The 16,002-nt window shown below is 32.5% G+C and overlaps 1 protein-coding gene across 1 annotated transcript in view; it reads left to right on the top strand.

Moving 5' to 3' along the window:
* The window catches only part of LOC145305445 (uncharacterized), a 344,737-nt gene extending 331,368 nt beyond the window's left edge, over positions 1 to 13,369 (top strand). Inside the window, exon 33 of the mRNA XM_080147092.1 lies at positions 13,340 to 13,369. Within this exon, the coding sequence (XP_080003218.1) occupies positions 13,340 to 13,354 (15 nt within the window). The 3' untranslated portion in view covers positions 13,355 to 13,369. The remainder of the gene's footprint in view (positions 1 to 13,339) is intronic.
* The last annotated feature ends 2,633 nt before the right edge of the window (positions 13,370 to 16,002 follow it).

The following is a 16,002-nucleotide window of genomic DNA, read 5'->3' as shown; positions in this document are numbered from 1 at the left end:
TAGGAAGGGGGAAGCGCGTGAGGGGACGGGGGTAACTCCGTCCGTTCCCCCTGTGAGGGAGGGGGGGTAACTGTGTGCTGGTGTAATAGGGCCTTTTCTTCTTAATCCTAGGTTTATCTATTATATCACCCTGATTGTATTTGCCTTCAATGGAGAGGGGCCCCTCCCCTTCCCTTGGAATAAGGGGTGTATTGTTGTTGTTGTGCTGTGGGCTTGAGATTGTTTTGATTGTATATCAGGGTCTTTATTATGTTACATCTAGCTTCTATTTCTGTCCTTATCACAATTGCATAACAGATTTGTTTACCAACTCTGTTCTATTTTTAGCTGTTATCACAATACACAATAATCCAAGCCTGTTCTATTCTTAGATTTATCACAACACAACAATTTGTTTGCCAAGCTTTGCTCATAAATCTATTGTTTGGCCATCACACTAGGGTGGTAATCCCTGAAAATGTGATATAATATCTGTTTTCTAGATGGGTGGCTGCGTTGTAGCCTCTCAGGATACTCGGGGTTGACGTAGTTTTTCTCTGTTCTGGTGCACTACACTCGTATGTTAGCTCGCAGCTTGCAGCTATGTGGCATGTTTCAGCCTATCGGCGGCAGGGAATGTCCCGTCCTGCTAGCGCCGCTTGCAGCTATGTGGCGTGTTTCAGCCTATCGGCGGCAGGGAATGTCCCGTCCTGCTAGCGCCGCTTATCCAAATCCAGCTGATGGCGGCAGGGAATGTCCCGTCCTGCTAGCGCCACTGGTTCGGATCCTGCTATCTCTTGCAGTAAAATTGGCCTATTTTCAGCCGTTTACACTTATTTGGCTTGTTTCAGCCGGTCCGCAGGCCTGTTTCAGCCCTTTTGGCGCTCAATTCTCCGTTAGATATCAGCGCTGCTCGCGGTTATTCATCAAATTTCGCTGTCTCGCTTCCACAACTGCCGGATGCAGAGTTAAACTTTGCTGTCCAGGGTGGGTAATTCAGGTTGCTTGCGTCAGTTTTGCCAGATTCACTGCTGGGAGTACCTTAGCCTCAGATGCGCGTCTGCTCTACACTTGTGGTTCGCCGTAATCTCACACAGCTGTCACCAAAGTTGTGGTATCTGCCTAGGGTAAATGGCAGACACCAGAGTTCGAATAAAGACTACGGCAGTGTGAACAGACGTGGACACCTTACTATAGAGAGGCTACGCTTCTCTAGCATTCACTAGACAAGAATCAACATCTATTTCAGTTGTCACTTTATTGAAGGTGTAAAGGATACTAAAGCTATATACAACAAACAATAACTACATGGATAGGAATAAATGATCATAACATAAAAGCATTATAATACATATACAATAGTCAGTTTGGGCAATCATGATTCCCCATCCCTGGAAAGGGTGGGGGGGATTAAGAATACAGTTAACCATAATATAAATACATATGGATTAGGAATAAAGATGGTTAAAGATAAATCATACAGTAAAACATAGATAATTGCAATGGTTAGGTAGATGGCTATCCCTGTCTGGGGCAGGCAGGATAGCCCATGGAGCAGCACAATAGGTAGATAAGCATAGAGGGGTTGAGTGGTAGGTCTGGGTACTAAAGAGGGAAGGTTTGATGATTACTTGTGACAACAACAGTCTGTGTGGGGGCAGGTTTAGATCCTTTATCCTCAGGGTTGAGGTGGTGCTGATAACTTGGTGGTTGAAGGGGAAGGTTCCGGTGCTTAAGATGGGAGAGGGAGGGGTAACACCCCTCCCTCCATTTGCAGGACAACTGAGAGATAAAATCAGTACCGTTATCTGACATCTTTTCAGGTGGCTTCATAATTGTAGAATAACAGGATTTAACTAGGTGCGTAGCATCACTATAATGTCTTGGTTTCTGCATGGTCCAGAGCTGCCGCATACCACAATACCTCCCCTAAAATAGTTATAAACCTTTTCAGGCCTATGAGACACTACCCTATGAAGGAGAAGCATATTGGTTGAGAGGTTAGGGAGATCCTTCGTTACGTCAGACACACAAACATCCTGTTACTTTATTATAAGGATAAATTATATTTATACTTTAGTGAATATATTATTACCCATTGCCCTAGCACTGTATCCTTGGTAGGTAGCTAACTAACATAAGATTCCAGACAGTATGTTTATACTTTAGTGAATTTATTATTAACCATTGCCCTAGCACTGTATCCTTGGTAGGTAGCTAACTAACATAAGATTCCAGACAGTCTGTTTATACTTTAGTGAATTTATTATTAACCATTGTCTTAGCACTGTATCCTTGGTAGGTAGCTAACTAACATAAGATTCCAGACAGTATGTTTATACTTTAGTGAATTTATTATTACCCATTGCCATAGCACTGTATCCTTGGTAGGTAGCTAACTAACATAAGATTCCAGACAGTATGTTTATACTTTAGTGAATTTATTATTAACCATTGTATTAACCTTGTATCCTTGGTAGGTAGCTAATAACATAAGATTCCAGACAGTATGTTTATACTTTAGTGAATTTATTATTAACCATTGTATTAACATTGTATCGTTGGTAGGTAGCTAACTAACATAAGATTCCAGACAGTATGTTTATACTTTAGTGAATTTATCATTACCCATTGCCATAGCACTGTATCCTTGGTAGGTAGCTAACTAACATAAGATTCCAGACAGTATGTTTATACTTTAGTGAATTTATTATTAACCATTGCCCTAGCACTGTATCCTTGGTAGGTAGCTAACTAACATAAGATTCCAGACAGTATGTTTATACTTTAGTGAATTTATTATTAACCATTGTCCTAGCACTGTATCCTTGGTAGGTAGCTAACTAACATAAGATTCCAGACAGTATGTTTATACTTTAGTGAATTTATTATTAACCATTGCCCTAGCACTGTATCCTTGGTAGGTAGCTAACTAACATAAGATTCCAGACAGTATGTTTATACTTTAGTGAATTTATTATTACCCATTGTATTAACATTGTATCCTTGGTAGGTAGCTAACTAACATAAGATTCCAGACAGTATGTTTATACTTTAGTGAATTTATTATTAACCATTGTCCTAGCACTGTATCCTTGGTAGGTAGCTAACTAACATAAGATTCCAGACAGTCTGTTTATACTTTAGTGAATTTATTATTATCCATTGCCATAGCACTGTATCCTTGGTAAGTAGCTAACTAACATAAGATTCTAGACAGTATGTTTATACTTTAGTGAATTTATTATTAAAGGGCGAATATAGTTTCAATATGATATGAGCTTATATGAAAGGTGCCATTACATACTTTTAAAATATCTATGTTAAATTTAAAAAATCAAAAAAATCCTTAAGTAGATTTTGCAATTTTTGCTTTTACTTCAACATATGATAAATGAGAAAGTCAACAAAATCGTTTATTTTACCCCTTTACAAGACTTTTTTTGACTAGTTTTCTTAAGTTTAATTGATTATTACATTGGCATGCATCTTAATTGATAATTAAAGTGTTTATTTTTTTTATATTATATACTATTTTATTGATTTTTTAAAAAGCATAAAATAATTTGCGTCAATTTGCGTCCGGAGTAATTACTAGGGTAAATAATACGTTTTAAAGTTTTTTTTCTGTATAAAGATCAATGATTAATTCTTGATGATATAATTACCCTAGTACGCATTTTTCAACACACACACACAAACGCACCGATCGCCAGATTTTCTCCAGAAAAAAATATAAGAAAAAAAACACTATTCACCTATTATTTTTGTCCTCTTTAAATTAATTATAACAATTGCCATATAATTTTCATACTTACATGAAATAAAATTTCTCCTGTAAAGGTTTTTTTTTTTAAATAAAATTCATATACTTTACACTTTGTTGGGGAATATTGTCAAGGAAGAAACAATCCACAATACAAAAAAATAGATTGATAACTGGTTTCCACTTTTATTACGACTATCATTTAACGAAAGCTTTTTAATTCAACCTTAAACCGAAGCCTTGTGTGATGCTAGGGTGTTTGGAGTTCTTAGGGAACCACACTTATTACATAAATTTATCCTGAGAATGTTCAGGTTTTAAGCTATAACAGACTTATACATTTGGATATGTCAATATCTTAAAGTTACTTATAATCTATGGAATTGCACGGTTTTTTTGAGCCCATATTATATTAAACCTATATTCGCCCTTTAACCATTGTATTAACATTGTATCCTTGGTAGGTAGCTAACTAACATAAGATTCCAGACAGTATGTTTATACTTTAGTGAATATATTATTACCCATTGCCATAGCACTGTATCCTTGGTAGGTAGCTAACTAACATAAGATTCTAGACAGTATGTTTATACTTTAGTGAATTTATTATTAACCATTGTATTAACATTGTATCCTTGGTAGGTAGCTAACTAACATAAGATTCCAGACAGTATGTTTATACTTTAGTGAATTTATTATTAACCATTGTATTAACCTTGTATCCTTGGTAGGTAGCTAATAACATAAGATTCCAGACAGTCTGTTTATACTTTAGTGAATTTATTATTAACCATTGTATTAACATTGTATCCTTGGTAGGTAGCTAACTAACATAAGATTCCAGACAGTATGTTTATACTTTAGTGAATTTATTATTAACCATTGTATTAACATTGTATCCTTGGTAGGTAGCTAACTAACATAAGATTCCAGACAGTATGTTTATACTTTAGTGAATTTATTATTAACCATTGTATTACCCTTGTATCCTTGGTAGGTAGCTAATAACATAAGATTCCAGACAGTCTGTTTATACTTTAGTGAACTTATTATTATCCATTGTCTTAGCACTGTATCCTTGGTAGGTAGCTAACTAACATAAGATTCCAGACAGTATGTTTATACTTTAATGAATTTATTATTAACCATTGCCCTAGCACTGTATCCTTGGTAGGTAGCTAACTAACATAAGATTCTAGACAGTATGTTTATACTTTAGTGAATTTATTATTAACCATTGTATTAACATTGCATCCTTGGTAGGTAGCTAACTAACATAAGATTCCAGACAGTCTGTTACTTTATTATAAGGATAAATTATATTTATACTTTAGTGAATATATTATTACCCATTGCCCTAGCACTGTATCCTTGGTAGGTAGCTAACTAACATAAGATTCCAGACAGTATGTTTATACTTTAGTGAATTTATTATTAACCATTGCCCTAGCACTGTATCCTTGGTAGGTAGCTAACTAACATAAGATTCCAGACAGTCTGTTTATACTTTAGTGAATTTATTATTAACCATTGTCTTAGCACTGTATCCTTGGTAGGTAGCTAACTAACATAAGATTCCAGACAGTATGTTTATACTTTAGTGAATTTATTATTACCCATTGCCATAGCACTGTATCCTTGGTAGGTAGCTAACTAACATAAGATTCCAGACAGTATGTTTATACTTTAGTGAATTTATTATTAACCATTGTATTAACCTTGTATCCTTGGTAGGTAGCTAATAACATAAGATTCCAGACAGTATGTTTATACTTTAGTGAATTTATTATTAACCATTGTATTAACATTGTATCGTTGGTAGGTAGCTAACTAACATAAGATTCCAGACAGTATGTTTATACTTTAGTGAATTTATCATTACCCATTGCCATAGCACTGTATCCTTGGTAGGTAGCTAACTAACATAAGATTCCAGACAGTATGTTTATACTTTAGTGAATTTATTATTAACCATTGCCCTAGCACTGTATCCTTGGTAGGTAGCTAACTAACATAAGATTCCAGACAGTATGTTTATACTTTAGTGAATTTATTATTAACCATTGTCCTAGCACTGTATCCTTGGTAGGTAGCTAACTAACATAAGATTCCAGACAGTATGTTTATACTTTAGTGAATTTATTATTAACCATTGCCCTAGCACTGTATCCTTAGTAGGTAGCTAACTAACATAAGATTCCAGACAGTATGTTTATACTTTAGTGAATTTATTATTACCCATTGTATTAACATTGTATCCTTGGTAGGTAGCTAACTAACATAAGATTCCAGACAGTATGTTTATACTTTAGTGAATTTATTATTAACCATTGTCCTAGCACTGTATCCTTGGTAGGTAGCTAACTAACATAAGATTCCAGACAGTCTGTTTATACTTTAGTGAATTTATTATTATCCATTGCCATAGCACTGTATCCTTGGTAAGTAGCTAACTAACATAAGATTCTAGACAGTATGTTTATACTTTAGTGAATTTATTATTAACCATTGTATTAACATTGTATCCTTGGTAGGTAGCAAACTAACATAAGATTCCAGACAGTATGTTTATACTTTAGTGAATATATTATTACCCATTGCCATAGCACTGTATCCTTGGTAGGTAGCTAACTAACATAAGATTCTAGACAGTATGTTTATACTTTAGTGAATTTATTATTAACCATTGTATTAACATTGTATCCTTGGTAGGTAGCTAACTAACATAAGATTCCAGACAGTATGTTTATACTTTAGTGAATTTATTATTAACCATTGTATTGACCTTGTATCCTTGGTAGGTAGCTAATAACATAAGATTCCAGACAGTCTGTTTATACTTTAGTGAATTTATTATTAACCATTGTATTAACATTGTATCCTTGGTAGGTAGCTAACTAACATAAGATTCCAGACAGTATGTTTATACTTTAGTGAATTTATTATTAACCATTGTATTAACATTGTATCCTTGGTAGGTAGCTAACTAACATAAGATTCCAGACAGTATGTTTATACTTTAGTGAATTTATTATTAACCATTGTATTACCCTTGTATCCTTGGTAGGTAGCTAATAACATAAGATTCCAGACAGTCTGTTTATACTTTAGTGAACTTATTATTATCCATTGTCTTAGCACTGTATCCTTGGTAGGTAGCTAACTAACATAAGATTCCAGACAGTATGTTTATACTTTAATGAATTTATTATTAACCATTACCCTAGCACTGTATCCTTGGTAGGTAGCTAACTAACATAAGATTCTAGACAGTATGTTTATACTTTAGTGAATTTATTATTAACCATTGTATTAACATTGCATCCTTGGTAGGTAGCTAACTAACATAAGATTCCAGACAGTCTGTTTATACTTTAGTGAATTTATTATTAACCATTGTATTAACATTGTATCCTTGGTAGGTAGCTAACCAACATAAGATTCCAGACAGTATGTTTATACTTTAGTGAATTTATTATTAACCATTGTCCTAGCACTGTATCCTTGGTAGGTAGCTAACTAACATAAGATTCCAGACAGTATGTTTATACTTTAGTGAATTTATTATCAACCATTGTATTAACATTGTATCCTTGGTAGGTAGCTAACTAACATAAGATTCCAGACAGTCTGTTTATACTTTAGTGAATTTATTATTAACCATTGTATTAACATCGTATCCTTGGTAGGTAGCTAACTAACATAAGATTCCAGACAGTATGTTTATACTTTAGTGAATTTATTATTAACCATTGTATTAACCTTGTATCCTTGGTAGGTAGCTAATAACATAAGATTCCAGACAGTCTGTTTATACTTTAGTGAATTTATTATTATCCATTGTCTTAGCACTGTATCCTTGGTAGGTAGCTAACTAACATAAGATTCCAGACAGTATGTTTATACTTTAGTGAATTTATTATTATCCATTATCCTAGCACTGTATCCTTGGTAGTTAGCTAATAACATAAGATTCCAGACAATCTGTTTATACTTTAGTGAATTTATTATTATCCATTGTCTTAGCACTGTATCCTTGGTAGGTAGCTAACTAACATAAGATTCCAGACAGTCTGTTTATACTTTAGTGAATTTATTATTAACCATTGTATTAACATTGTATCCTTGGTAGGTAGCTAACTAACATAAGATTCCAGACAGTATGTTTATACTTTAGTGAATTTATTATTAACCATTGTATTAACCTTGTATCCTTGGTAGGTAGCTAATAACATAAGATTCCTGACAGTCTGTTTATACTTTAGTGAATTTATTATTATCCATTGTCTTAGCACTGTATCCTTGGTAGGTAGCTAACTAACATAAGATTCCAGACAGTCTGTTTATACTTTAGTGAATTTATTATTATCCATTGTCATAACCTTGTATCCTTGGTAGTTAGCTAATAACATAAGATTCCAGACAGTCTGTTTATACTTTAGTGAATTTATTATTATCCATTGTCTTAACACTGTATCCTTGGTAGGTAGCTAACTAACATAAGATTCCAGACAGTATGTTTATACTTTAGTGAATTTATTATTAACCATTGTATTAACCTTGTATCCTTGGTAGGTAGCTAATAACATAAGATTCCAGACAGTCTGTTTATACTTTAGTGAATTTATTATTATCCATTGTCTTAGCACTGTATCCTTGGTAGGTAGCTAACTAACATAAGATTCCAGACAGTATGTTTATACTTTAGTGAATTTATTATTAACCATTGTATTAACATTGTATCCTTGGTAGGTAGCTAACTAACATAAGATTCCAGACAGTATGTTTATACTTTAGTGAATTTATTATTAACCATTGTATTAACCTTGTATCCTTGGTAGGTAGCTAACTAACATAAGATTCCAGACAGTATGTTTATACTTTAGTGAATTTATTATTAACCATTGCCCTAGCACTGTATCCTTGGTAGGTAGCTAACTAACATAAGATTCCAGACAGTCTGTTTATACTTTAGTGAATTTATTATTAACCATTGTCCTAGCACTGTATCCTTGGTAGGTAGCTAACTAACATAAGATTCCAGACAGTATGTTTATACTTTAGTGAATTTATTCATTAGAAGGAGTTGTCCCATGAGAGTTTTAAAGACAGGGCCAGTTAAACTTAAAAATAAATACAAGAATATATTAAAATATAAAAGTAGCATTATGTGTCCAATATGGTTTCTCCTTTACAATGTAGCTTCTCATAAGCCCTTAGAAGGTTTATAATTTTTTTTAGGGAGGGTACCACCACCCTCTCAAGAGAAATACCCCCCAAAAATGCCCATCCTTCCTTACATCAAGTGCCCCTAGAGGCCTTAAGGGACGTAGCCGCTAGCGGTATTTGGATCAATGGAAATATATTGTATTTTATTTTATCGTATTAATTTTTCAGAATATTCATTCCCGTCCCTTGGGAGCCATAATATTCTATAAACTTACATTATTAGACATTCAAATCCGTAGGTGCTAGACCAACTAACAAAGCCATATTCTATAAACATCTTTATTAATTCAAATCCGTAGGTGCTAGACCAACTAACAAAGTCATATTCTATAAACATCTTTATTAATTTAAATCCGTAGGTGCTAGACCAACTAACAAAGTCATATTCTTTAAACATCTTTATTAATTCAAATCTGTAGGTGCTACCCAACTAACAAAGTCATATTCTATAAACATCTTTATTAATTTAAATCCGTAGGTGCTAGACCAACTAACAAAGCTATATTCTATAAACATCTTTGTATTAATTACAAATCCGTAGGTGCTAGACCAACTAACAAAGCCATTTTCTAAAAACATCTTTATTAATTCAAATCCGTAGGTGCTAGACCAACTAACAAAGCCATATTCTATAAACATCTTTATTAATTCAAATCCGTAGGTGCTAGACCAACTAACAAAGCTATATTCTATAAACATCTTTGTATTAATTACAAATCCGTAGGTGCTACCAACTAACAAAGCCATTTTCTATAAACATCTTTATTAATTCAAATCCGTAGGTGCTAGACCAACTAACAAAGCCATATTCTATAAACATCTTTATTAATTCAAATCCGTAGGTGCTAGACCAACTAACAAAGCTATATTCTATAAACATCTTTGTATTAATTACAAATCCGTAGGTGCTAGACCAACTAACAAAGCTATATTCTATAAACATCTTTGTATTAATTACAAATCCGTAGGTGCTAGACCAACTAACAAAGCTATATTCTATAAACATCTTTATTAATTCAAATCCGTATTTATTTTTGTGGGGAAGGAAATACAAATCTTAATATGGGGGTTATAAATCCATTTATTAAAAATTTATCTGAAAACAGGCTTGAACAAAGGTGGTTTCTACATAACGACAAACTTTGCAAGGGGTGGGTGTCTGATTATTACATATCCCCTTGAGACGTCATCATCGACACTGACATTTTCAACTTTGATACATTTTGAATATTATTAATAATTAATGAGTGAGATGACTGAGAAAATGATGAATATATCCCATGTCTAGAAGCTAGACGACTTACATCTATTATATTATGTTATGTTGTGTTCATTTTAAGATGCTATTTAATTAGTTTTTCATGAAAGCAAAGAATTTCGTGGCATTGACGTTGTTTATTACTGTAAAACTCCTTATTTTACCCCCACAAATTTATAAAAGTACAATTTAAGATGCTATTTAATTAGTTTTTCATAAAAGCGAAGTATTTAATGGCATAGACGTCCGAGGGTGGGGGTAAAGGTAAGAAAATACATTAGATTACCCACTCAAACCATTGAAACCTCTCATTTTACCCCTCATCAGAATAAAAAGCTTAGACGTCCCGGCTTCATGGTTAGAGCTTATCCGTCCTTATGCATAACCCAAATAAATATATAACCCCTTGGACTTATAACCCTCTTTTAAAAGGTAATGATTTGCACATGTTTATGGCCCAAGGCATTTCCAATACTCATAATATTTATGTCGCGCACCTAACATAGCATCAGTAAGAACCATTTTAACGTCTATAGTTATGAAGCGGTGTCGGGCTTAGATTCGAACCAATGTATGTGCTACATGTTGATCCACATTGCTTGTTAAAAGTTAGGTTTATATTTCTGTATTGTAGAAACTCTGTAGACATGAGAGACAGTAAGGTTACTCAAAACTCAATTTAAACAAATGACAACAAATTTATTCATAAATAAGTTTTGCAATATTCTTATCTTTTATTTCCTTTCCTTCCTTCTTTCTCTTTTAAGTATGGAAGCTAATTTATAGTTCACTTTTACTGTCTATTAACTGAACACCATCTCTATAATTCACTTTGTTTGTTTGTTCAACCATGTTTTATTGTACTTCTCTAATTACGAATGTTGTTATCATTGTTTTCTTTATTTCGTTTTTACTTCTTTCCTTTTCTTTTCTTCTTTATATCTTAAATCAAAGTTAAAGACTTTACCTTTCAAAAAGGTGCATTTATATTTCGATCCTATTATATAAATCAGTAAGGTTTCTTAGTATAAAGCTTAAGATCTTCATGACTACTGAACTGATTGAGTCCTTCTTTTTGGTAAAGTCTTACCCAAGTCCTGGGATGGGTTAAAGATGTTCCTTAACCAGCTGTTCCACTGTCTAACAGGAATTATCAGAGATCTAAAGGGATAAGACAATAACTGATAAATTGATGTACATACCCATTGATGACACACAAAATTACCTTCTCTGTAGATTAAAATTAGTGGATGAAACGTTGGGACATTTAAATAAAAGTCCCAAAAGTCAAAGAATGAGAAAGCGATTTTATAAAACTTTAAAGACCAGCGTAATAAACAGCCCAATGTCCCCTCTATCCCTGAGAATTTTAGTTATAGTTTTGTGTCTCTTAAATAACTAAAATTGCGTCAACCCGATGTTCCTCTGTCTAACAGGAATTATAGTGCTTTTAGGAAGGGGACAATTGGCTTTTTTTTACACTAGTCCCCAAAGTTTTATGACAACTTTTTTTATTTGTATGCTTAACAACTTTGGAGAATTATTGAAATTTGATTGGTTTGTTCCTTAACTTGAGTGTCCAAACATTTCAACCACTAATTATAATCGACAGAAAGTGTAATATTGGTGTATATATTAAAGGTACAGATTAATTTATCGGCCATTGTCTTATCCCTGATTCTAGTGACAGTATATGTATTGTTTCTCAGGGGAGCACAATTAATGGATCTAAGAAGAAGACAGCTACAAAAGAGACAAGGATGTCAACATCCATAAGTAGCGAAGCGGATAAGAATACGGACAAGAATACGGACAAGAATACGGACAAGAAGTTTTAATGAGTTTTTTTTATTAATATAAAGAATTGATTTATTGGAGAAAAAATCACGGAACCTTTCTCAAGCATTTTTTGATTTAAATATATATATTTTGTATGAAAACGGACAAACGGACATTTTGAATTATAGAGTAGCTTCACCACCAATGAGTGAAGGGCTAGGATATGAAAAACTCCTGTAAAGGAGAACCACATCGGTTCAGCGGTTAGCCAGATCCTTCGGTACAAACATACAAAGAGACATCCTGTTACTTTATTAATAAAATAATACATACTCATTTGAGAACATACATTAATAAGTTATAGAACAGCTGCGCTGTAAAAAAATAACAAGAAATAAAAAACAAAAATGTTTTTTTGTAAATGATGATTTATATTAACTAACATGATATTTTTAACAAGGAATATTTCACTTGAAGAAAATTACGCAGAAAAAATATGCCAGAAAATGGCATTAAACTTAGAGACACACAGATTTTTCTTCAAATGAAATATATCTTTCTATGAATGTTATGATATAAATAAATTAATTTACAATTTGGCACAATATGTTCAGCATTATTAATTTTTTTTCACCGGTTTTTAGCTATGTTCTTCAAAGAACCAAAAAGTTCGTTTAATAAAATTTTTTTAGAATAAATAAAAACTCGGATATTTTAATTAACTTCGAATTCTTAAAATATGGTTTAAAAATGTAAAAAAATACTAATAAAAATAATAAAGAAATATATATATTTTAAAATTTTAAAGACAGCTTCAAAAATACACAAGAAAACTTTTTTGTTAGACGTTTGTTTATACTAAAAGAATTTATTTACTTTTATAAAGGGGGTCATTTTTTTCGCGTATTTTCCGTAAAATTATGTGTTACCATTTAGTCAAATTTATTAAGTCAAACTGTTTTAAATTTATCCTAATGTGTATATATGAAACGTTCATAATTAAGAACAGTTTGACTTGATGAGCGCATTTGACTATATGGTAACACATAACTTTAAGGAAAATACATGAAAAAATGACCTTCTTCCTTTTTTTCAAAGTAATAGGTGAAAGTAAAAATAAAATAATATAATAAATCAATAGTTAAAGACATAAGTGGCTTTGTTTATTGGTTAAAAATTCAATTGCGGGACATTACATTGTACATTTAGAAACATATATCTATTGGGATTCATTCAAAAAAGCTAGAATTGAAATTATAGAAAAAATATTGCATTGCCGTTCCTGGAACTGTTATTTATAGCATCGTGTTATAGACAGCTCTCTGCGTATGGTAAAAAGATAAATTGTAAGAATTATTCCGGTTTCCCGGCTAACAAAACTGGTATTAATATTATGACTTTTCATTTTACTATTCGTAGAAAATTGTCTAAAATACGATGCTATACATGATTTTTCGGTATGGCTGTGAACCGGTTCTGATTCAACGGATATTAATCGGTTTCAGGTTATTTATTAGCCAATCCATATCCCTTTGAAAATAGAGTTGATACTAGAAGCGCATTTGCTAGTGTTTTAAAAAATATTTAATATTTATTTAATTTAATATCTAAATTTAACTTTAACAGCAACATTTGTTGTCAATGAAACATTCATTACTAGCAAAAACTCTCCGTAAAATTTTGTTAATGGATGTTTTAATTGAATTATTATCAGGGATCTAAAGGGATAAGACAATTGCCAATAGATTAAGGTACATCCCCAATGATCATAAACAAAATTACACCTTCTGTAGAATAAAAATTAGTGGTTAAAACATTTGAACAAAACTTAATGAAATAACTAATAAAAATTTATTAATAAGTACCCTAAGTTGTTAAGCCAACGAATAAGACAACGTTATTATAAAACATTGGGGACTAGTGTAAGAAACAGCCCATTGTCCCCCCCCCTTTCTCTCTCTGATTATTATGCAGTAACCTCCATTTTCACAATATTGGATGTTTTATGTTAACATATTTTATTGAAAGTTGTAAGTATTGAATTGTTGTGTATTGCCAATTTAATTTCCCAGGGAGAGAGATATGGCATCTGATAAAGATGTTTTGCATGTCAAAAATAAAAAAATTAGTACTAGTCCTAGATACCTAAGTAATTTAATATTAACTATCGGTTACGCCTCTAGTATCTAGGAGCTCTGTAATTTAAGGGGACAAAAATGCCTAAAACCATCGGCTTAAATCTGGTAACAAAATCCAAGGTCCTATATGAAACTTCCCTTGAAGGGATAACTCAATCATTTCAGTAGTTATTGATATCTTAAGCTTAAGACTAAAAAACATTACTACTTTATATATTAGGATTCAATGTAGTTTTTAGACTTTTTAAGGAATAAGGGAACCTATATGGACATTAAAGCATTATCAAGCATTGAATTTTGGAAATGGGAAGGTAAATTTCCCCCAACAAATTTACCTTTGGGATAAAATTTATTGTGGGGGAGGGAGGAGGGGGATACAAAAATTTTAGATGCAGAATTTTTAAAAGCGAAGCTTTTCTATAATTAGGGTCGGTCTGTCCGTCCGTCCGAGATAGATAGAGATAGCTATCCTATCGATTTCAAACTTTGCATGATGATTCCTGTTGTAGTTAGGTACGATTTAGAAAGCGTAGCAACTCTATAATCATAACCAGAATGTCCGTATGTCCATTTTAAACATGTTTTTCTACTTTTTTAACAACAAATTTTTATGTGATATAATTATCCGTTTGATCTGATTTTTGGTATATTGATTCCTGGGACAACAAAGAATAATATAATAAGCGAAGCAACTCTATAATCAAGCCCTTAAAACGTAAGTATGTCCATAAACATTATCCTGTATCAAGCAGTTTTTCAACAAATTTACTTACAATTTTGCTTCGACTCTTATACTTTTATATTCTAATGATTCAGTTTAGACACTATACAAGTGTTAATGTCCGTTTGTCCTACCGTTTCAGTGCTTCGCTTTTAAGGATGTTGCCATCCTTGTTCAATTTTATTTTCCTGATAATGATATTACAACATATGAAAAAACTGGAATCACATTGGGGCAAATCAACCAAAAAGGGGATTTAATTATTTAGTACCCTTAAAATTCATCTCACAAAAATTTCATTTTATACTTTTTTGTAGGTAATTTAACAACAAACAAATTTGCTTTAATGTTTTTTTCTGTCATTTGAAAGGAACATGGAGATAAAGGTCATTTTATGAAGGTAGATAGAAAATTACCAGATTAACCCCTCCCGAAAATAGCCCCCCCCCCTTACCCTATCCATTTATCTATCCATCAATCTATCCATCTATCTATCCATATATCTATCCATCTGTCTATCCATCTTTCTATCCATCTATCTATCCATCTATCTATCCATCTATCTATCCATCTATCTATCCATCTATCTATCCATCTCTCTATCCATCTCTCTATCCATCTATATATCGATCCATCTATCTATCCATCAACTAGTCATCTCTTTATTCATCAACTATCAATTTATCCATCCATCAATCTATCCCTCTATCTATCCATCCATCTATCCATCTGTCTATCCATTTACTTATCCATCTATCTATCCATATATCTATTCATCTACCTATCCATCTATCTATCCATCTATCTATCCATCAACTATCTTGAATTTCGTGTTTAAAATGTCTAATTAGGGGTTTTGGTTATCAGAGCAATATGAGAAATTTTTAGTGGCGCAGCTACCCTATCACTAGCTTTATGGGCCCTTTAAAGTGTAACTAGGTTAATTATAGTACGATTTTAGTGTTCAAAGTGTCAAATTTGGGGTCATGGAATTCATTTCAGTAGGAGGGGAGGGGATGGTGTAAATGGGGGTGGATGGGGATCCTTATTTTAGCAAGCTACAAGTTTCACTTTATTTTTATGTTTAATAAATCCATTATAAATGTGGGCATGATTAACATAAATTTTTATT

The sequence above is a fragment of the Acartia tonsa genome, chromosome 2 (genome assembly GCF_053477335.1).
Source record: "Acartia tonsa isolate MP-2025a chromosome 2, ASM5347733v1, whole genome shotgun sequence".
NCBI lineage: Eukaryota > Metazoa > Arthropoda > Copepoda > Calanoida > Acartiidae > Acartia > Acartia tonsa.
The sequence above is the reverse complement of the archived record's forward strand: the minus strand, read 5'-3'. Positions and strand labels throughout refer to the sequence as shown.